General features: G+C 41.8%; 1 protein-coding gene and 1 non-coding gene across 3 annotated transcripts in view; one reads left to right on the forward strand and one right to left on the reverse strand.

Moving 5' to 3' along the window:
• Positions 1-2678: 2678 nt before the first annotated feature.
• The window catches only part of Tekt1 (tektin 1), a 40205-nt gene continuing 19355 nt past the window's right edge, over positions 2679-23528 (reverse strand). The window contains exons 4-9 of one of the 2 annotated variants that reach the window (XM_047547614.1): positions 23265-23393; positions 22672-22815; positions 20764-20986; positions 11574-11770; positions 10933-11142; positions 2679-4830 (exon numbers count right to left, since the gene is read on the reverse strand). In XM_047547614.1, coding sequence (XP_047403570.1) covers positions 10935-11142; positions 11574-11770; positions 20764-20986; positions 22672-22815; positions 23265-23393 — 901 coding nt within the window. In that variant the 3' untranslated portion in view covers positions 2679-4830; positions 10933-10934. Of the gene's footprint in view, positions 4831-9942; positions 11143-11573; positions 11771-20763; positions 20987-22671; positions 22816-23264; positions 23394-23528 lie in introns of those variants that run through there. The other variant, XM_047547615.1, reaches the window with a different exon arrangement.
• On the forward strand, positions 12299-12370 carry Trnat-agu (transfer RNA threonine (anticodon AGU)). The gene has a single exon. It is a non-coding gene; the product is annotated as a tRNA-Thr (tRNA).

The raw sequence follows: 23528 nt of genomic DNA on the forward strand, positions 1-23528 counted from the left end.
ATGTGCTGGAAATGAGTGTCAAACCCACCCCAATTACAGAGCCACACTCCAAATTACTACATATTGCATCCCACAGCAAGATTTGGAATCAATTATACTGGGATTCCATTAAGTGCAAAAGCATTTGGAAGAGAAGATCAGTGAAAGTTTGTTTGATTTATGTTTAACCTAGAAATGCTACTGTGTAAAACACAATAACAGAAAAACTCTGAGAAGTCAATTTAATTACAAGGGCCAGAGGATGGAAGAGGGGAAGAGTTAAGGAAAATCATTCAGTGAATAGGGGTGAGCTTATTCCACACTCTGGAATGGACCTTAAAACTTTGACTCAATCCCAGACTGATGACTCTCCAGGTATAATCACCTCCTGCTTACAATCTCAACCAATCCAGAAAAAATGACTTGTCCTCCTATTCCAAACTTTTCTTGTTTCATGTTATCCTGCTCCTCTGATCTTTAGCAGATTTAAATATAAACACCTTGTGCTTTGCTTTCCCAATTTTCATTATAAAAATGTTTTTAGCTCTGGTTCCAGTGGACATTTTTCCAACTACTACTTAACCCTGCTGCTGGTAGCTGCAGGAATGGTCCCAGACCTAGTCCTTTTTCTGGCTAGCCCCTGTAATGGCTCAATAAACCTTCTGTATTTGCTGACTTTTCATCACTATGACCAAATACCTGAGGAAAAACAATTTAAAGAACGAAAGATTTATTTTGGCTCACAGCTTCAGAGGTTTCAGTCCATGGTTGGTTGGTTCCATCATTATGGGCCTGTGGTGAGGCAGAACATCATTATGGAAAGGGTGTGGTGACATCATGGTGACATTGTGGTAGAGAGGGAGTGGTGGGACATAGCTGATCAATTCATGGTGGTTGGGAAGCAGAGAGAGAGGTAGGGGGGAAGGGGCCAGGGACAAGATATAGTCCCCAGAGGCACACTTCCCAAGGACCCACTCTCTTCAACTAGGTCCCACCTCCTAGTGTTTCTACCACCTCCAAGTAGTCCATTCAGCACTGAATTCCTCAGGGGATCAATCCATTGATGAAGTCAGAGGCCTCATGATTCAATCATTTCCCCAAAGCCCCACCTCTAAACATTACTGCACTGGGGACCAAGCCTCCAACACTTGAACCTTTGGGGGACATTCCAGAGCCAAACCATAACACTCTCTTACTTCAGTGATCCCTTGGTCTCAAAGAGTTTTGGTTTAACAGATACAGCTCATAAGAATCAAGTATATTTAGTAAAATAGAAAGATATGAATACATCTTTGTGATCTTTATTATTCATTATAATTTTATTTTTTCTTTTTAATTGGTACATAATTGTATGTGTTTATAGGGTACAATATGATAATTCAATACATGGCTACAATGCATAGTGATCAATCAGAGTAATTAACATTTCCATCTCCTTATCATTTCTTGTGTTTAGAGCCTTCAAACTCCTTTTTTCAAGTTCTTAAAAAAAAAAAAAAAAAAAAAAAAAAAAAAAAAAAAACATTTCATAAGCCGGGCATGGTGGCACACTCCTGAAATCCCAGTGGCTCAGGAGGCTGAGGCAAGAGGATTGCACGTTCAAAGCCAACCTCAGCAAAAGCAAGGTGCTAAGCAACCCAGTGAAACTCTGTCTCTAAATGAAATACAAAATAGGGCTGGGGATGTGGCTCAGTGGTCAAGTGCCCCTGAGTTCAATCCCTGGTACCCACCCAAAAAAACCCACAAACATTTAATAGGTTGTTATAAACCATAGTCATCCTACCATGCTGTTGAAGGTTAGATAGGTTCCTCCAATCTAACTGTATTTTGGTACCCATTATCCAACCTCCCTCTAACTACCCCACCCTTTTCAGTCTCTAGTAATCACTATTCTACTCTCCTCTTCTTCAAGACCAACTTTTTTAGCTTCCACGTGTGAGTGAGCAGATGCAATATTTGTCTTTCTGTGTCTGACTTATTTCATTAACATAATGTCCTCCACTTCCATCCATTTTGCTGAAAATTTTGATGGGTTTAGAATGATGGATGTCATTGTTTCAGGGAAAAAAGTCACCAACTGCAACTTGAAAGAAGCAATATTTTATAAACATAAAATATCCCTCTTCTTTGATGGATATATATATCCTTTATATATATTACCCAAAGAGCTATTCTGGAGAGAGGACCCACAGAAAATTTAATTGACAGTTTGAAACCACAAAATCCTATTAATTTGTTGAATATCACACAGGAAGAGAAATCACATTGTGGAACTTCCCTGAGTAATACTTAGAAAATTAATTAAATTAATATTTCTCTGTATCCATGCAAAAGCATGGATGTTTAAAATATGATCTACACACACATACACAATCTTAAATGCTCAAGTGAAAGTAAGTTCCTTGAAAGCATGAAAATTTGTTTTGTTCATGATGAATCCCCAGGGTCTTGAACTGTGCTAGAAACCGAGGCAGCACTCACTATCTGTTGAATGAATTAAAATAAAATATTGATAGGAGATGATTCCACCTTAGTTTACAAAGACTCAAAACAATATATGCTTTGGTTTGACTCATCTTAGTATTAAGACAAATATGCCTTTTGTTAAAGTAGTTATTAAGAACACTGTGCAGGGCTGGGGACATAGCTCAGTCCCCAGCACGGCAAAAAAAAAAAAAAAAAAAAAAAAAAGAACACAGTGCTATGACCCTAATGCTGTGCAATTAATTTAGCAGTTCCCTTGTGTAGTTTTAGACCACGGTTTGGTAATGCAAGGCATTTCAGCAGGTGGAAACCTTACACATAATCTCACCAGGTCCTCTCACTCAACTTCACTGTTTTTTCTTTGCAAATGAGAAAAATAAGGTTGAGATCAGGGATGGGACCCACCTACCATTCCTTAGTAAGCTCCTTGTACAGCTGAGACCAAAACCAGGAATGAGCCTAGGCCTGCTTGCTTTGTGAGCCAAAGCCATCCCTAGAGAATTTATCCTATCCCCTTCCATCCAATCTGTCCCCATCAGAACCTTGTTAGATCCCATTCTAACCTTATCATTCATCAGTGTAATTGTTAGCTTGCCTGTGGTTGAAGAATAAAACAACCATAGAGAAATACAATTCAGGAAGGAATGACAACGATGCTCACCGAAGGGTTGTTACTAATAGCAGAAAATTACAACCAACTAAAAAGTCCATCCACTGGGAATGGGTGACGTAAAGACTGGTAATTCCCTGCAGTGTAATAAGTTAATGACTAGTGTGAATCTTCCTGTCTTCACTTGAACAGCCTTGAGGATAGCTAAAATGTAAAAAGCAAGTTGCAGGGCAATACATTCAGATCAATACTATTTATGTTTTTAAAAACTATACAGAGTTGTATAACTATTAAGCTAAAAAATAGGACAACAACAACAAAAAAACCACTATGATACGGAGTAACTGCACAAAGGAGCTGGGCTGAGGGGAGACTACCGAGGTCTGTCTGCCACACCCCACCTCGCACACATCATTCAGTACCACAGTACCATGAGGTCAGTGTTGTGGTCAGGACTTGACCCTCTCCGAAGAACCAGTCGACCTAGGTGCCTCAGGCCCTTTAGGACTCTGGAGCTTGCCACCCTCTTCAGCATGGCCCACAGCTGGCCTCCTGGCCACCACCACTGCCCCACAGGAGCAAGAGCATCACCCTGGAAAGCAATCTAGACAGGTGGGAAGGATTATCTCCCCCGCAAGGGTCACTCCTCCCTTCTCCTTGAAGGAAGGGATGGGATGCTAGAAGATCAGGTTTTCCTTTCTAGATTGTCCAGGAAACCAGGGGAATATAGAATTCCCTACAATCCCTGTAGGTCTCCCTTCCTGAGCACGTGGGAGATGGCATGAATAGAAATGAGACAGACTGGAGAGGTCAAGGACCCAGGACCCCTGGATCCGCTCCTAGCCTCTGATTGGCTAAAATTCAGGCCTCAGAAACGCCCCTCACCCTCGGGATTATTTTGATCTATGAGTTGGAGGACTCATTCCTCTCTAGCTACCTTCCATCCCTAGGCACCCCTGCTTGGTTCTGTCTTTCTCCAGGAGCTGGCTTGAACTTTACTTTGGTCTACATAATTGGACCTCAGTCCACCTCTTTGATCTCATCTTGTACCCCTTTTCTCCAACTGCACTGACTGTTCACAAAACAGTACAGAAGAGATGGTTTCCCCCAGGTACTCACAAGCTCACCTCTTCTTGTTATTCACCTTTATTTCAACTTAAGTGTCAGTACATCAGAAAGATCTTCCCTGACCACCCAATCTCAAGTGGCCCTGCACTTGGCCTGACATCTACCACCTATCATATCACCTATTTCCATCCTGGCACTTTCCACTATCTGGAAATGGTTTTGTTGTTTACCATTACTATCAGCCTCTGGATTGAGTTCCAAGAGGACAGAGAGCTCTTATCCACCCTAATATCAGCACCTAGCACAGTCCCTGGCTCAGTAAATAGGAGCCCTGTAAATACTTGTTGTGGGAATGAATAAACAAATGTGGAGATACTCCCTTCGGTAGCCAGTCCTCTGTTACTATAACAAATATCTAAGAAAATCAACTTACAAAGAGAAAAGGGTTATTTTGGCTCACAGTTTTAGAGGCTCACAGTTTAGATTAGTTGGCCTGGTTGCTTTGGGTGAGGCAGCACTTGGCACAAGTGTGTGACAGAGTAAAACTGCTCACCTCATGGCCAGGCAGCCAGGAGAAGGAAGAGATGGAGTTCCACAATCCTCTTCAAGGACATGCCTGCAGTGACCTAAGGACAGCCCCACCTCTCAAAGTCACAATTCTGTCATAAGATTTTGTTCAACAAAAATTTCTGGAGTAAAAACAGAGAGAAAACAAAAATATTGGACTAGCTGATTAATCTCAAGGTCCATCCTCTGCCATGGGGTATTAGTCAGGATACACTCCAATCTAAGGGTCAGCAAATGCACCTGTGCCTTAAATAAATAAAGGCTTGTTTTTCTCACTAATGGGAAGTCTAGAGTTGATTGACTGCTGGTTTATTTGGGGGGTCCCCAAGTTGGCACAAGTATTTCTACTCTATGCTTCTCTTGGCCTTTCCCCATGGTCTCCCAGAGGCTGCTGCAGCCCCAAACACGCATCCATTTTCAAGGCAGGAGGAAGGGGAAGAAAGGACAGCAGCACTGGCTTTTCCAGAATCCCCCAGCCAAATTTTGCTTTTGCCTCCTTCGCCAGAACTGAATCTCATAGCCACCCCTGTCTGCAAGGAAGACTGAGAATAAATTTTGCTCATGTAACACCTACAGTGGTGGTGGGCAAGAGAGACCCTGGGGGTTGGGCTTGGCTGCTGGTTAGGCAGTCAGCAGTGGAAACTGTTCCCCCCACCTGGGGGATCTGTGTGTGTCAGACCATCATGAGAAGAATTGCCCTGACAGGATGTATCCCCAAAGCCACAATCAAGTGCAAGTACCCTCAGATGCAGGGTGGGTAGGGAATCCACAAACCAAATCAGCTCATGGGTTTGAGTTCATAATTTCCATCAACACTTTTCTGCATTTGGGAAATGGAGTCACTGATCATGGTTTCTGAAAAGACCATGTTTGGCATTCATCTGGAACTTGTGGTTATCCAGCCCCTTCCAAACCTTGAGGCAAAGGATAGAGTCTGAGTCATCACAGGAAACAGATTTCCCAAGATTAAGATACTAAAGCCTCAGATCAGACCTGAAAACTTTAAGCTTGGTCTCTAAATCTGCCACTGAGTCACTATAAGCAAGGTTTTGGCTCTATGCCTCAGTTTCTCTACAGAACATCTTTTCTCACTACTAAATGGTGGGGTATCATGGTTTTAGAAGTGAGTTAGCATTAGGCTGCTTGAGTCTGAATGCTATCATGGAGCCTCTAGTTCTGTTTCCCCATCTGTAAAATGGGAATGACATTTTGCACTGCACTCATAAGCGCTCAACATATTAGTGGTTGTCATGATCGTCAACATTATCAACAGGTACTTGTCTCCTAAGTCTATAATAAGCCCTCCTTGGTTTTGATTTGAGATGGTAACATCCTTTGTAGGGACCCACACCCAATTCTTTACTGCTCTGGAAACAGATTTGACTCAGATCCCTCGAAGTTGCATATGCTGTGCCACTATTTGGAATGTCCCACTCCATTTCCATCAGGCCGATATCTGTTTCTCCCTCAATATTCCCTTTCAGGGGTGGTCCTGCTCCCACCCACCCTCAAGCCGCTCCTCCAGTCAAGCAGTGATGTCCTGTGAGTTGCTGCTCTCTATGGTGGGAGCCATAGGGGAAAAAACCACTGTGAGTCAGTGGCCAAGAAGCTCCTGGAGCCAAGGAAGCGGGAGTTGTAGGGGCTTCGAGAGTTCTCCCCTCTCCATCTTAATGCATTGGTTTCTACTTTTTCTCTTCTTGCAAACTGGCTGTTTCCCATCCACATAACAGACAATGGCTGTCACCCACACTCCAAAGCCTACATCTCCTCTATTCAAGAGAGCAGCCAGGTAGCACTGAAATCTCCTAGTCCCAAGTCCAAATTCCTCAGGAGAGGGGTCGTTTACCCAATTTCCATTAGCAGCTCATTCCTATCAACTGGTGAGGGAGACAGGGAACAGGTTGGCCAAATATGGTGGTTCCTGCTGAATCCTGGGGAGGGCAGGGATGTTGCCTGGAAAGGGACGCTTTCACAATGGAGTGCAGGAGTTTGAAGATAAGTGAGTCACCCTGCTGCCTACTCAGAGATCTGCTTTACATTCAAAAGCAACGTCCCCACATTCTCTGGTCCCAGCAGGGTCACCAACTTTCTTTCCTTCAATCTCTGTTGGTTAAGGTTCCTAAGAGAAGAGCAACTTCTGGAAGCTTATGCCAAGAAAGGGACAATATTGAAACATGTCATTGGAAGGTCAGTCATTCAACTCTTTGCAAGAGAGGACCCAGGGCACTCTAGGAATTGCAGCCACAGGAGATTGTGGACCTCCTCTTCAGAACCCTCTAGTCACTTCCAGCCCCAGTGTGTTTCTATTTCAAAATCCTGTTTGGGCAGACTCGAACAGCCCATGTTGGGTAAAGGAATGGTGGCCAGGGAGGGCAAGTCATTGTCCTATAGACCTGGTTGGAAATTCCTCTTGTGGTGTGGTTCTAAGAGAAGAAATTACTGGGGCCTGGGAAGTGATTTCAAGTCACAGTGAAAACAACCGTGAGTTTAAGACCAAGAGTCCTGAAATTCCAGGATGACCTGCACACAGGACTTTCTTTCCCCTGTTTCTCTCTGGACCTCTATGTCTTGGTTGGTTCTGGTTAAGAATATCATAGGCTAAGCAGTTTAAAAATCAAGCATTTATTTCTCATAGTTCTGGAAACTGGGAAGTCCAAGGTCTAGGCATGGACAAATTCAGGGTCCGGTGAGAGCCCATTTCCAAGCTCTAGATGGTTCCTTCTTGCTGTGTCCTCACATAGCAGAAAGAAGTTAGCTCTCAGAACACCTACAAGGACTCTTAATCCTATTCAGAAGGGCTACAGTCCTCATGATTGCATTTAATCCTAATAAAATCCTGACAGCATTACATTAGGAGATAGTATTTCAACATATGAATTTGGGGATGACACAAGAATTCATCCACAATGCTATTTCCTCACCTATAAAATGACCTAGATTGATTACTGGGACAGGCCCAACCTTTCTGATATTTTCCCAGTATGCCAAATTCTGTGCTACTTTGGAGAATTTCCATTCATTCCTGCTAACTGAACCCTGAAGATATAAAACTTTGATGCTGTGTTTCTTTTGTGTTGGTAATAGACAAATCAACTTTGGTTCTAACTAGAACAAATTTATGTTTAAATGACTCCCATTTTAAAGAATGGCATTTAAAAATTAAAAGTTTTATTATCTAAGAATAAGGTTTTCTTTTATCTTGAAAAGATATCTGGTTTGCGTGGGTTGGAGGGGATGGAACAGGGTGGACTCACTAGCTATAAAGGCTTTTGCAACCACAGGCTAGTTGAAATGCCTTCAATGAAATATGGAGTTAATACTAGATTTCATTAATAAAACACACTGATGCCAAGTGAGATCTAGGAAGTGTGTGAGTCAAGTTGCTAACAGAAATTTGTTCTCTTGAAATCTTGATGTTATAGCATTTAGTATCTACATATTGAGAAAGCGCTTCAACCACACCAAAATATTTCCCATAAAAATAGCTTATGCCAGACACTGTTGAGTGTCTTAGCATATTTTATCCCACAGATTGACATTTTTGCAGGGAGGTACTGAAGATTAAACCCAGGGTTGCTCTATCACTCATCTCCAGTCCTTTTTTAATTTTGAGACAGACTCGCTAAGTTGCCATGGCTAGCCTCAAAGTTGTGATCCTCCTGCCTCAGCCTCCTAAATTGCTGGAATTAAAGGCATGTGCCAGCATGCCTGGCTCATAGATTCAGGCTTTATTAAGTTTCATTTTACATATGGGGCAACTGAAGCACAGGGAAACTGAGTACCTTGTTCTGGATCCACCACAGGTGATGGAGCTGTTCTGAACCATGTCTCATTACAGAGCCTGTGAACTTAATTAACCACGGAGACTGCCAGCCTCTCAGAGTTGTATTCAAAAGGAGGAGTCTCCCCTAGAACCCTGAGGGCTACATCCGATGGGACAGGCTTCACAACCCTTACTGAGTTAGCACAAATTCTGAGGACATCTCTCCAAATGGAAGGGGGATATTTGGATCCTTCTATGCCAGAGCAGGAGAGCACCCAGAGACTTCGCAGAGGGCAAAGATGGGGCTCCCACCTTGCTCAGGACATGGGCAGGGCTGCCCATTTGCTCAGCACCCTAAGAAGTGATGTACAGAGTCAGGGTGGCACATATCAGCATTAAACCCATGCTTTTGGCTTCAGAGAGGGTTTCTCCACCCCAGATTGGGAGCACCCCCCACTGACAGCAATGGACACTTGAGATTCCTAATCTGGACCGTGGATGTGTAGATTCCAAGCAACCTCCCAGGAGTTATGTCCATATCCTACATTGTCCTTGAGTCCCACAGCAGCACACCTGGAGCTAGGCAGCCAGATTTAGGGAACATCAGGTATGGGAAGGGTTCTGCACCATCTAGTCTAATCCTCTTACACTACAGATGGCCCTAAAAGAGGGAGGGACTTTCCTGGAAGTGTGGGGACTAGAATCTTTATCTCCTGATTCCCAGTTGGTTCTATGCCCTCATCACCAGATGTCCAATAAGCATTAGAAACCAAATATCGGCACAGAGTGTAGAAACAGCTCCACACATGGCAAGGCACTGAGAAAGCGAGCTTCATTCTTGGAAAGTGTCCTTTCACTGTTGGAAGAATGAATGAATGAATGAATGAGCCATCTCTAACAGCAAAGGTCTTCCTTTGACAATCACGCAGCCTTGTTCCTGAGCTGCTGTGCTCAACAGAAGGCAGCTGGCTATAAGCAAAGCTAAAGAAACAGTAAGTATATGAAAACAAGCTTAGTGAAGACTTTTAAAGAGGTTTGTAAGCATTAAAATAATGACATAGCAACATAGAAAACTGCTTGCAACATGCAATTAAGGATGAAAATAATTATACAAAGTTGAGGCTATGCCATGAGAATAACTGTGCAGAAAGTATGCTGGTATGCGGTAGGAACTTCTCCCAATGGCTCATATTTATTGATTCCTTGTCCTCATGATACAGGCCCTGCATGAAGCCCTTTATACAGGTTATTTCATTCAGTGCCCCAGTAGCCCTATGAGGTAGATGCTACAGTATACCTTGAGCTCAGAGATTTCTGGCTCCAGAACCTACTATGGTTTTGTTTTGTTTGGTTTGGTTTGGTTTTTGTTTTGTTTTGTTTTGGTGCTAGGGATGGAATCCAGGGGCTCCACACGTACCAAGAAAGCTCTCCACCACTGAACTACGCACCCAATCCCAGAATCTACAACGTGTAGTAGGAATAAGAATTCGGGGTTTCTCTCCTTTCATTTACTGTTACTTTATTATTAAAAGGAAAATATACTCCCAAGGATTACTAATTGGTCTGGAAACCAACACCAAACACACTCTTAACGATTTTCCATTCAGAAATAGAACATATGTATATAATTCCTTGCCGCGTGGGGGCGCTAAAGGACGCGCTTCACCAAAAGACGATGCCTTCAGAGCCCAGGAACAGTTGTGGTCGTTTCCCAAATCCGCAATCCACAGGTCTGTGCAGAAGCCAAATCCCGTCCAACCCACTGCGGACACGCAGGGTCCCGGCTTCCGAACCCTCGGTCCAGCTTGGGAGCCAGAGACGTCCCATTCTATTACCATGACCCCAGACCTCAGCAACCTGGCTCCTCCCTTCTTCATTCCTAAATCTAATTTTTAAGACCTGGAAGGGCCTGTGTCCCTAATCTCTCCTCATTTCACTCAGGAGGGCGGCGGGGGTGGGGGGTGGGGGAGCTCCCGATCCAGGTCCGCCCTCATTCACCTACGTTTTGTGAGTCTTGATTAGACTTTCCATTGACCAACCAGGAAGGGTTAAGTCAGCAATCACTACATTGCTTTCTAGGGAAAGGGGATTTTGAGAGCCAAGAGAAAAAGTAGCAACCCATCTCCTGAGTAAGAGGGGCATGCCTGAATAGGGGATCCAGCCCAGCCACTCAATTGAAATGAATCTCGGTTACAACGTCCTGAGTCCTGTGATACTTTCAGTGGCCTGCGCTGATGCATAGCATTGAATTGCCAAGCACCCACCACGCCAGCAGCCAGCAGCCAGCAGCGGCAGAATTGAACCTTGCTCCCCGCACACCAGCCCCTCAAGGAAGCTAGAATCCCTCCCCCACCTCCCCAGAAATTGTGCCAGACTGATTCAAGTTTCGCTGCCGACCTGAAACCAGAGTTCTGTATATTGTTTTATGATGTAGTTTAATGAGAATCTGAATTGTCCCTACTATTAGCAGACGGCCTCGGGGCGGATACCCCCGGCCCAGCCCGTGAGTTCATCGCCTTCCCGCGGTGGGATGGACTTCCTCATCTGCATGCACAGCACTTCGTCGATGTAGATGGTGTTCTCCTTCACCTGGATTTCCTCCTGCAGAGCAAGTTGTCTGCGTTGCAGCCCCTTCAACTCCATCTGAGCTTGGGCTAAGGTTTCCTTTAATCTGCAGGAAGGAGAACACAGGGGAATAATTTCTTTGTCTGCATTGTTTTTGGGGGATGGGGGTGTGTGCCTGGGTATCCAAATTGGTATGTGTTCTTCCCTTCCCTCTCTCCTGGGGATAGAAATTTCTGATTGGTGGCCTAGACCAGATTCATGGCAACAACTCTTCCATGAAATACCAATATTTAAAACTGCGGATTTTACCTAAACATCTGGTTGGGGGGGAAAAAATGTCTACATTAGGATCCTTTTCCTGCATGGAAGCAATTTTGGCTGACTTAGTAGAGGATGCCTTCTAGGAAGGAATTCCCAGATACAGAGCAGGTTTCACCCTCTAAGGTCACTACCTAGTCCCTGCTTGCAATTCAAGTTAGGCTTGCAATCCAGGTTGGATAGCAGTCCAGGCCCCTTTGCCCCTGGCCACTGCCCTACCGTGCAACATTGTGGTTGATCTCGTGAACCTCCTTGATCAGTCGGTACTGAGCCACATCACGACAGAGTTCCACGTTGGGCCGGTGGGTCCTGGTCTCCAGGCGTGTGTGCGCCACTTTGGCAGGCCCTTCCTGATCAAGGATGGTTTTTTCAAGAAGTGAAATGTTTTTCTCCTGGGAAGCAATCTCTTCCATGACCTTATGGAAAGAATTAGGGTAGGTGAGGCCAGGTTGTACTCCTCAAAACTCAACAGCACACAGCAGGTCTGTTGTGATTATGTGTATTAGGAAGAGGGGAACTCAGATTTCTATCTGAGCAGAACCCCAGAATGAAGCTGATCTCTCTTCCCTAAAGCAGTGATTGCTGCTGGGCAAGGTTCTCATCCGACCTTAGGCCCTTAGAACATCACGGATAGGACAGACATGGCTAACCATTGTCACCTCATCACCCAAAGGTGTGATGTAAATAGCTCCCACGCCCAGAGAAGGCCCTTAGGCAAAGGCAAGGCCCACTCATGCCCCTCTACCTGGATACAAAACACCTTCAAATCAGAAGCAGAGACTGCCTATTTCCTTCTAACTCCCCGGGATTCTGTCTCCTGAAGCCTGAGGAAAGAGTGTGACAGGGCTGTCTGAGCTTTGTCAGTGTTTTTGAGGTTGGCCTTGTGCACAGAAAGATTACTCACAAGTTACTTGCTTTTTTAATATTACTAATTAGTTATAGCTGGGGATGTAGCTCAGTGACAGAGCATGTGCCTAGTATGCACAAGGCCCTGGGTTTGATCCCCAGCACCACCAGGAAAAAAAAATGCATTTCTTCCTTGAGGTGTTTTTTTTTTTTTTTTTTAATTTTGTACCATTGAAATTCCTAAACATACACGAAGATAGACTAATTGAGACTCATGTACTCATACCAATATAAACAGTGATCAATATACGGCCAGTCTTGTTCCATCCATATCTTACTCTCCCTGGGTTCAACACCCATCAGCTTAATTATTTTAAAGCAAATCCCAGATCATATGTCATTTCAGTCTCAGATACTTGAGTGCATATTTCTAAGACAAGAGGATCCTATTTTTCATTTAACATAACCACAATATTTATCACATCAAAAGAGAGAATGATTCTCTACTATCATCTAATATCTAGTGTTCAAATTTTCCAGATTGTCTATATTTTAAAGGTTGTTCAAATTAGAACCCAAATGAAGTCCACACATTGCATTTGATCTTAAGCTTTTTCTCAACATTTCTTAAGCTATGTGAAATTCAGTTCACACATATACTATTTTTAAATTTAACAAATGTTAATACTATTATATTGATATTGACTTAGGTCAATATACTCTTCCCTCATCAAACTTGGTTAAAATCCTTTGACCACTTATCTACAGTAGAATTTATAAATTTGATGTATATATTTTTAAATACTTGAATTATCTTAACAAGCAAGGCCCTCTGGGGTTCTTAAATAGGTCTTATCAACTGAATGAATTAGTAAAAATCATGAATCTTAATTCTTCTTAAATATCCTAATACTGTCTTCAAACTCAATGAAATTTCAACTTAAAATCAGATGGTTTAACCAATTATTTAATTATATATTTTAAAGTTATATTTTTTAATACTTTAAAAATACTTTAAAAAGTAATATTTTTAATTTTTAATAAGAAATAATAGATTCCTTTAAACAAAATTACTACTATTGATTAGGTCAGAAATCAACAAAGTATGCCCTTTGGGTCAAATATAGTCTGTGATCTGTTTTTCTACAAACCTTAAAATATTTTTTAATCAATAGACTAGTTTTTAGAACAGTTTTAGGTTTATAGGAGAATTGAATAAGAAGTACATAGTTCCCAAATACTCCCTTTTCCCATTCCCCAATTACTATCTTGCACTGATGTTACAATTGATAACATTCACTTCAATTGATGAATCCATACTGATATGTTGATTAACTGAAGTCCACAGTTTACAATAGAATTCATTCTTTGTAGGGTGCGTTCTGAGATTTGAAAAATGTATAATTACACGTCTCCACCATTGCAATATCATACATGATAAGTTTAACTGCCCTAAAAATCCCTGTATGTTCCACCGATTCATCCCTCCTTCCCTCCTTCACTTACCCCAAATCCTAGAAACCACTAATCTTTTTACTATCTCCATAGTTTTGCATTTTTCAGGATGTCATATAGTTGTAATTATACTACACGATTCTTACAGTATGAATATCAATTTTATTTCTTTTACTTAGCAATATGCATTTAAGGTTCCTTTATATCTGTTTGTAATTTGAGCACTCAACTCCTTTTAGGACAATATTCCATTGTATGGATGTATCCATTTGTTCATCCATCTATCGAAGGGCATCTTGGTCACATCCAAGTTTTGGTCACTATGAATAAATCTTTTATTAATAGTAATGCAACTCACAATAGCCATGATAAGGAACCAATCCAGGTGCCTGTCAATAGATCATGCTAAATAAAATAAACCAAACTCAGAAAATCAAGGGTCGAAAGTTCTCTCTCATATGCGGAAGCCAGAGCAAAATAAGGAGACCAAAGAGGGGAGGGCATGTGGAGTATCATAAAGACAGAGGGAAGATCAGTAGAGTAGAAGGAAATTGAAGTGGAGGGAGGACAGAAAATTATGTGATGTGCATGTATGAATATACCACAGTGAATTCCACCTTTATATATATATACAAAACACCAATTAAAATATATATGAGTAGAAGGTAGACCATTAAAGTAGAAGGAAAAGAGGCAGGGAGGGGAGAGAAAACAGGGGCACTGGCTGAAATGGAGTAAATAAAATTCCAAGCATGCACGATTATCTCAAAATAAACTTGACTATTATATACAATTATAATGCAGCAATAAAAGCAAAAATAAAGCTGCTATTAACATGTACAGCAATTTGTATAGACATAATTTTCAACTCATTTGGGCAAATACCAAGGCATGAAATTGATAATGTAAGAGTATGTTTAGTTTTATAAGCAGCAGCCAAACTGTCTTCCAAAGCAGCTGTCCCATTTTGCATTCCCACCAGTAGTGCACAAGAGTTGCTATTGCCCCAAACCCTCACCAGGATTTGATGTTTATCATATTTTGCATTTTCTATAGGCATATAGAAGTATCTCACTGTTGTTTTAATTTACAATTTCATGATGACATACAATGTTGAATACATTTTCATATGTTGATTGCCACTGGTATGTCTTTGTTGGTTAGGTGTCTGTCCAGATCCTTTGCCCATTTTTTTGAGGGGGTGAGCGGTACTGGGTATTGAACTCAGGGGCACTCAACCACTGAGCCACATCCCCAGTCCTGTTTTGTATTTTATTTAGAGACAGGGTCTCACTGAGTTTCTTGGTGCCTCACTTTTGCTGAAGCTGACTTTGAACTCACAATCCATCTGTCTCAGCCTCCCAAGTCACTGGGATTACAGGCATGTGCCACCATGCCTGGCACTTTTGCCCATTTTTCAATTGTTTTTTTCCCCCTTATTGTTGGGTTTTAAGAGTCCTTTGTATATTTTGGATAGCAGTCCTTTATCAGATAGGTTCCTTGCAAATATATTCTATGAGTCTGTGGCTTATCTTTTTATTCACTTAAAAGTTTTACATTTTTAAATGGTTGAAAAAAATCAAAAGCAGAATATTTCATGTCATGTGAAAATTACATAAAGCTCAGTTTTTAGTGTCAATAAATAAAGTGATATTGGAACCAAGCCATGCTCACTTGTTTATTTCTGTCTGCTTTGGAACTACAATGGCAGAGCCAAGTGGTTGCAACAGACTGTATGTGATGCTGTGGTTGCTTTGCACTGTTGCCCAGAGCACTACAAATCACAGTGACATGGGTATAACTTGAGAGCTTTCCAACCTTGTATCACCACACATAAAACATACAATATGTTTTATTACCAGTATGTCTTAGTCCATTCCTGCTGCTGTTTTTAAAAATACCTGAAACTGGATAATTTATAAAGAACAGAAATTTGTTTCTCGTAATTCTGGAGGCTGAAGAGTTCAAGATCAAGGCACTACCAGATTTAGTGTCTGATGAGGGCTACTTTCTCTGTTTCAAGATGGTACCTTGTTGCTGAGACCTTCAGAGAGAATGAATGACTACCCTCCATGTGGGTGGCAGAAGGGCAAAATTGCCGTACTAGTTCCATCTGGCTCTTTAATAAGGCTTTAATCCCATCCACAAGGATCACTTCCTGAAGGTTCCACCTCTGAACACTGTTGCATTGAGATTGAGTTTCAACATGAATTTTGGAAAGGTCATCAACATCCAAACCATAGCACAGTGCATACCCATTATGTTAAAACAAGAAAATTGGACTTTGTGTGATGCATTTTAATGACCCAATGGAGCACAGGTTTTGTTAGTGAATTAGATGTCAAACCAGTGCGTTTATCAGCCAATGACACTGTAGCTGTGCCAAAAGAATACAATATGCACAGACATTTTCAGACTAAGCACTGATCACAATATTCTCAACTCACAGGAAAACAATGATCAGAAAAATCAGAAAATTTGAAATAGAGTATCTCATCGCTGCAGAGCATCTCAAAAATGAAAATGAGGCTGCAATCAGATTAAAGTTCCCAATGGCTCATTCGTTAGCCAAGCAAGGAAAGCCATTTTCTACCTAATGAAATCATGTTTAACGGCAGTGACCAAGCAAGTGTGTCCAGAGAATACAAACTTATTTAAGACCATTAGTCTCTCTACAGCATAGTTGCAAAGTGTTAAGGGCCTAGAGATGCTCAATAATGAAGAAAAAAAGGCAAGTCATTTGGGGATGGTCCTCCTTTGTTCTTAATGAGTTGACAGGTGTTTTGATACTGCTTAGTGTTGTTTATTCAAGGAGTCAATGCTGAGCTTGAAATAACTAGATAATTAGCTCTATGAATATTCTGCATGAAATAAATATTTCCAAAAGGTAGAGAAAATGCTAATTAAGTACAACGTGAAGTGGAATCTGCTAAGAAGTGGTGTTGAACAGAAAAAGCCTTGGTTGAACGAATTTACAGAGTTTATAAAAAAATGTTTTTTAAAGCCTATCATGTGTTCATCAGAAGGAACTTGTAAGAAAATATTTGGATCTGTCATGTGATATTGAGCCAGCATCAGCAACAGTGAACTCCATTAGCTCTCACAGACTCAACAATTATACTTCTGTGAATTTCTGTCAGAAATAGAAGTTGAATATGCTGGTATGTCCTACCACTCAGCAATTCAATGTCTCAGCAGTGGTAAAATTCTCTTGTGATTTATTTTAGCTCAGGACCAGATTGAAATTTTTCCCAAAAAAACGCCCCCCCAAAAAATATCACCCTTAAAAACTATTATCAAATGCTAAAATTAACTTTTGCCACAGACTTAATAATATTTCTTGAGGGTTCCAACTTAAAATTGCAAGGTAAGACAGCATTTAGGTGCAAAGCTTATAATGCAGTAAAATTATTTCAACAACTAACTGTGATTTTAATTACAAGTGATGCCCTGCTTTATATACTTCCTGTGCTAGCAAATGTTAAAACAAGAAACAAGACCTCCATTCCCACAGAAATTTGCAACAAATATTCTCCAAATTCCAGCAGTGTTTTCTTGGACCTCACAGCAAGTCCAAAGGAAATTTCCATATTTCAAAATCCACTTAACTTGTTCAGTTAAGGAGCTTCTACCTCATCTTCAATGGGAAGTGATTAATCTGAAAAGTAATGAATGGCATGCTAAAAAGTAAATACCAGAAGAATCTCAGAGCATTCTATAAATGCCTTCCAAGTATACATTCAATTAAAAATCATATGCTCATAACTTGTAAGTATAAATTGGCAGTACCTATCTGAATGCAAAGATATTTCCAAAGATGAATTATGTAAAGTCTCACTACAGATCAGCATTAACAGATGAATATTTGCAAAATATTTTATAGGAAACACTAAATTTGAATCCCAAAAAAGCAAGATGCTACATTTCTCCCCAAAACAGAATTCCCTTCTTCTTCTTAATAGACCTGTATTACAAAAAAAAAAAACATACTTAATTATTATTATTACTATATTTTAATTTCATAAGTGAAGAATTTGTAGAAATTTATTTTCTCCCTTCCTAAATATCAACATAATATCCTTTATTTTTTTGCCTCTTGGCCTGGAAAGCCTAAAATACTTCCAATTTGACCTTTTAATCAAAAAATTTCGCTGACCTCTGTACTACATTACTTTAAAAATGCCTAGACTTAATTGTAAATCTGCCTGAGGTTAAAATGTATTTTGCCCAATAAGGAAACAACTGTGTCATTGCAAACAAAGTGGAGGTTACCCTGGGTTTAATTTGGAGGTTTTCTTTGGAGCTTGGTGAGTCTTCTATGACCAAGGAGGCTTCTGGCAAGATGACAGCCAGGCAGACTCTTTTCTCATAAAACCTAGGTTGGTGGCCTGAAGGGTCTCAGAGTTATTCAAAGTACACATTCCCTAATCCTTCAGTTCACATATCAATGCCACCCCCATCCAGGTGGCTAGGTCTCTTGATTGGATTTTTAATTTTTTAGCTCTTAGGAAACCTAAGTGACTTTCCCTATTAATTTCTAGGCCTTTGCATTTGATGAAATCCCACTTTTTAAATAATATATTTTTTATTTATTGATAGACCTTTATTTTATTTGTTTATTTACATGTAATACTGAGAATCAAACCCAATGCCTCACACGTGCTAGGCAAGCACTGTACCACTGAGCCACAACCCCAGCCCTGAAATCCCACTTTAAAAAAAAATACTCTTTCTCTTAAAATAATTTCAGATTAAATAATTTTGGTGCCCACAGTCTCTAAGCCCATCCCTCTTACATGAGTAGCCACTGGTCACCTGTGATCACCGAGCATGTGAAATGTGCCTAGCCCTAACTGAGCTGTTTTGCTAGTGTCAAATGACAGTCAGTCCTCTGCATCCTCAGGTTCTGCATCCACCAATTTAACCAACCATGGATAGAAAATATTTGAAAAACAACTGCGTCTATACTGAATATGCATAGACTTTTTTATTGTCATTATCCCCTAAACCATAAAGCATAATAGCTATTTACATAGCATTATAACACTATGGATTATAACTAATCTAAAGATGATTTGAAGTGTATGAGATGTATGTGTGTTGGGTTGACAGATCTGGCTCCATGAGAATGTTATAGGCCAGACTGTAAAGAAAATGATGAAACAGACTCCATTTTGCTCTGAGACTCCATGTTATGTAGGAAATAAGTTTCTCCCATGGGAACACCCTGCCTCTGTACCCATCATCAGTTACTTAGCATGACATGTTTAGCAATACAAAATGACAATTCTTATGTAATGGCTCTCTTTTGATTCCTATTGCTCCTAAATAATGTACCATGTGAATGGTGACTGTGTGGATGTTAGCAATCATTCTTTAGTTTGTACCTAGGTAAGGGTCATTTTGACCCACTTCCCCCTCTGTTGATCATCTCACGATGTTAGTCTGTAATTTTGAATCGTAGTAACAGACACTTATGACTGATGTGATTTTTGGTATAAGAACCCCTGCAACCCTATGGTCAGGGCTGTTCTCCCAATAGCCATTTTTGGGGGCATTGTGTGAGACAGTCAGTCAGCCAGCTTAATAAAGACTCTCAAATTTGGACTTCTCAGTGGTGATTGGTCTGCTCTTAAGTTGTGCCCCATACCAGTATGTAGAATAGGTGCAAATTCTATATCACTTTATATAAAACCCCTGAGCATCCACAGATTTTGGTATGTAAGGAAGTTCCTGGAACAAGTCCCTGCAAATATCAAGGGATGGTTATACACCTCTTATTTCAAAGGCTTAGTGTTTTTAAAAAAGTAAAATAACCTGGCACAGTGGTGCATGTCTGTAATCCCAGTGACTCAGGAGGCTGAGGCAGGAGGACTGTAAATTCAAGGTCAGCCTCAGCAACTTTAGTGAGAACCTGAGCAACTTAGCAAGACCCTGTCTCAATATAAAAATGAAAAAGTACTGATGATGTAGCTCAGTGGTAAAGAACCCCAGGACTAAAACCCCAGCACTCCCTACCCGCCCCCCAAAATTAAAATATATCACTAGTTATGTTGATGATACGTTGAAGCGATAAGTTTTTTATAGAGACGGTTAAATAAAATATAACGATTGATTTTACCTGTTTCTTTTTGCTTTTTTTAAAGTGGTTACTTGAAAATGTAAAACGACATGTGTGACTTATACTGTATTTCCATTGGACTCTGCTTCCCTAGATTCTGCTTCTCTCAAATGCAGAGCCCCTCATCATTCCCATGTTCAATTTGAGGCAAGGGGCTCAGAAAGCTTGAGGGGTCTGTTAAAGGCACCCAGCTAGCTATCACTAGACTGGAGTTTGGGTCCCCATCTCCTCAGTCCAAATGTAGCACTGTTCCTCTAAATGGCTTCCCAGTGTCCCAGAGCTTAGCCTGTCGGGGGAAGAGGGGCAGTGCTGGTCATCAGGATCCAGGATCCCGGGTGGTGAGGAAGTTGTGCTGGCACCAGTCACATGGGTTCTGGTTGGTAAATATTCATCAACTGTGTCCGTCCATTGTTAAATTGACCACAGTGGGAATATTTATGCCGTGGAAATCTGAAAATTCCGCAACTCAGAGCCTTTTTTTTTTTCTTGTTCTCCACCCCAAAAGCTAGTTTACCAGCACACCAGGATAATGGAAGGGACAACTGACCAGAGACCCAGAGTGACAGCTGGGTTTGAAGAAATTGGTTACATCCACTCATGGGAGTTCAGAGTCATAAAAGATGCCTGAGGCCAGGCAGGACATATCTCCACATCCCGTCTATTCTGCCTGGGGTGCCAAGGTCAGAGAACTAGGCATGGCTGCGGCCAGACCCCCAAGCCTCCCAACTCCTACCTCTGTGCTCTGTTCCTCCTATCTCTGCAGCAGTGAGTGACAGTGGAAAACCAGAGTGGGGAAAAGTTCCACTCCAGTCCCCCAAAACCCAAAGCCTGCTGCTAAGCTGAAGAGATGCAAATAACCCTTACTTATGAGTTAAACCGGTATCACAAGCTCAGGTGTGCAGTAGCCTGGCCCAGATGGCATTCTTGGTTGCATGGCAAAACCTCCCAAATCCACTCCTCTTTGTCCCCCACCCACCAGGGCCTCACCTTGGCCAGATGAATAGCCATCTTGTCCCTGGCGTCCTTGATCTCCTTCAGCCCATTCTTGAATGCCGTGTCTACCACATCACACTGCCTGCGCAAGTCGCTGGTTGTCTGAGATAGGATGCGGTCCACCAGGGCCTTCAGGGCCAGGGAATTGTTCCGCTGCTTGTCAGCCTTCTCCACGTTGGTGTTGGAGAAGTCCAACCAGTCTTCCAGACTCACTGAGCTGAAATGCAACCCACACATTCACTCACTCACAGCCCATCTGGGCTGGGGAAGGCGGGCGGGGAGGGGGACAAGGCCTGGAAATGCTCTGGAAATTAAGTCTACCTTCACCATCAGAAGCACCTAGAATGTTCTTCCTCGTCTCTAGGGAGAGAGAGAACAGTGGTCTGTCAATGGCAATATCTTTAGGAAACCTCCCACTGGACAGGCACTCATAGACATTACCTCATTTAATTCTCACAACAGCCTAGTGAGCTAATTTATATAATCCCTTCTTTGAGGAAGAAAACTGAGTCTCAGAAAAATGAAGTAACTTGGTCTAGATCACACATCTAGAAACAAATTGAGCATCAGAATAATAAATAGTAATGGTTTGTAACAAACTGGATAACAGGAAAACCATGAGCCCAGATACAAAAAAAAAAGGATAAATTGCTAGTTTGATGAGGAATTGTTGACAACATTGATGAATCTCAAAACAATGTTAATTGGAAGAAAACTGATACTGTTTAATAAAAAACAGACAAAACAAATCTTTTAGAAGACAGGAGGAGAGGTTATATTTAGGAAAGAGAAAAAGTATTGATCAGAAGGGGACTAAAAGGGTTTCTGTGGTGGTGGAGGGGTAGTAATGTTTTCTTTTCTGCCCTGGTGGTTGGTTATATGAGGATTGTTCACTTTGTGAATGGAGGCAGCCTCTGAGCTGATCCCCAGTGACCCCTGCCTCCTGGTAACCAACATCTTCATGTCGTCTCTTCACCTTAAGTATGGAAGAAAACTATTGGCCTGTTTCTCACAAATAGAAAGATGAGATGTCAATCCTGGGATTAGGGTATAAAAAGGACTGTGGCCTCTGTCTTGGATTCTCTCTCTCCCCCTCTACCTCCCCCTGTCTTTCTTTTAGATCACTCAATATGGGAGAATCCAGCTGTCAAGTCATAAGACTGTCCCATGGAGAAGCTCACGTGGCAAGGAACCCAGGCCAGCCATCACAAGTCATCTTGGAAGTGGACCTTCAGATGGGCTGCAGCCCCAACAGCTTGACCTCAACCTTGGGAGATGTTAAACAGAGGCAACCAGCTAAGCAGTGCCTCAGATTTCAACCTACTGAAACCATAAAAAAAATAATGTTTATTGTTTCAAGCTGCTAAATTCTGGAGTAAACTGTTATACAGCAAAAAGATATTATTGTATTATTATAATACAATTCATTTAACTGTACAGAGATAATTTGTGCACTTTCTGTATGTACAGTTACTTCAAAAAGATTTTTTAAATTAGAATGAGGTAGGTCTGTGACTTAATATTAACTGAAAATTGCAAGTTAGATGTTATAGAAGAGGTGTATAGTATATTTTCATCCTTGCAAACTAAACAAATGTACTTGTGTGTGTGAGCATGTATACTTCTATTTGTATGAACCTACAGGTAACACTGGTTATCTCTGAGGGTGGAAAATAGAAAAAGAAAGGTAGAGGGAAATTACTAACTCACCTTTTATGTTTTTAGGATCTTTTACTTGTTAAAAACATGAATAGTTAAAAAAAAGGTGTTATATAGGACTTTTTCAGCGGGGGGGGGGGGGACCTCTGGGTGCTGTATTCCGGTGCTTTGTCGTTCCTGCCTGGCTGAGGGACTCTGGGATATTACCAGCAGGGACCAAGCCAGCATCAGGGTCCTACTTACTTGGGTTCGATCCTCACAACATTTTCAGAATATCTGATGTTTGGTGAGTTATTGTTGAGTGAGAAGCAGATGTCGTCGATGGTCAGGGCCACAAACTTATCCTTCAAATCCTTTTCCAGATTGTACTTGGCAGAGCGGTTCAGCCTGAAGGAAGAGGGTAAGGTGGGTTTCTCACTCTGGAAGACCCAAGTGGCACCTATAGTTTCTTGGGAGACCCTGGAAAATTGAAGTTGAAGCCAGGTCCAGGACAGGGTGGCCTCACTTCCGTCCCCACCTCCCATCCCACCAACCATCCCACATGGCCATTTGATGTTTGGCGACTTGACATAACCAAACCTGGACTTCAAGATCCTCCCTTCCATGGTGACTTTTTCTGATGTCACCACGTGGCAAACTGTATAAGGGGTCAGCCCTGACAGCAGTGAGCCCCAATGTCCTCCAGTTCATCAGCCCGCCTCCATTCACCACCCCAGCGGGAGGCAGGTTGTGTGTGGAAGTGGTCAACCCCATTTCTCTGGAGCCAGGCTTGGTGGGCACTGCTGCTTCTCAAAATTCTCGGTGGAGGTTTGGAGGGCAGGCCCGGAAGGTGATACCTGATCTGCTCTGACATCTCCTCCTGGGTGCGGGTCAACAGGGCCATGACACCCCGGATGATCTCGGCCTCCTTCTGCAACTCCTGGTCCACTTCATCATTCACCAGGTCAATCCCCACACGATTCTCCCTGGCCAGGGGGAAAGGCCAGTCAGCCAGCACACACAGGGGCAGCTTAATATCTGTTCATGTCAGGACCTGTAAAGGTGCCTGGACAACTGACTGGAGTATCACCAGATCCTTCTGAGTGACACACTTGAGGATG

This window comes from Sciurus carolinensis, chromosome 3 (genome assembly GCF_902686445.1).
Source record: "Sciurus carolinensis chromosome 3, mSciCar1.2, whole genome shotgun sequence".
Lineage (NCBI taxonomy): Eukaryota > Metazoa > Chordata > Mammalia > Rodentia > Sciuridae > Sciurus > Sciurus carolinensis.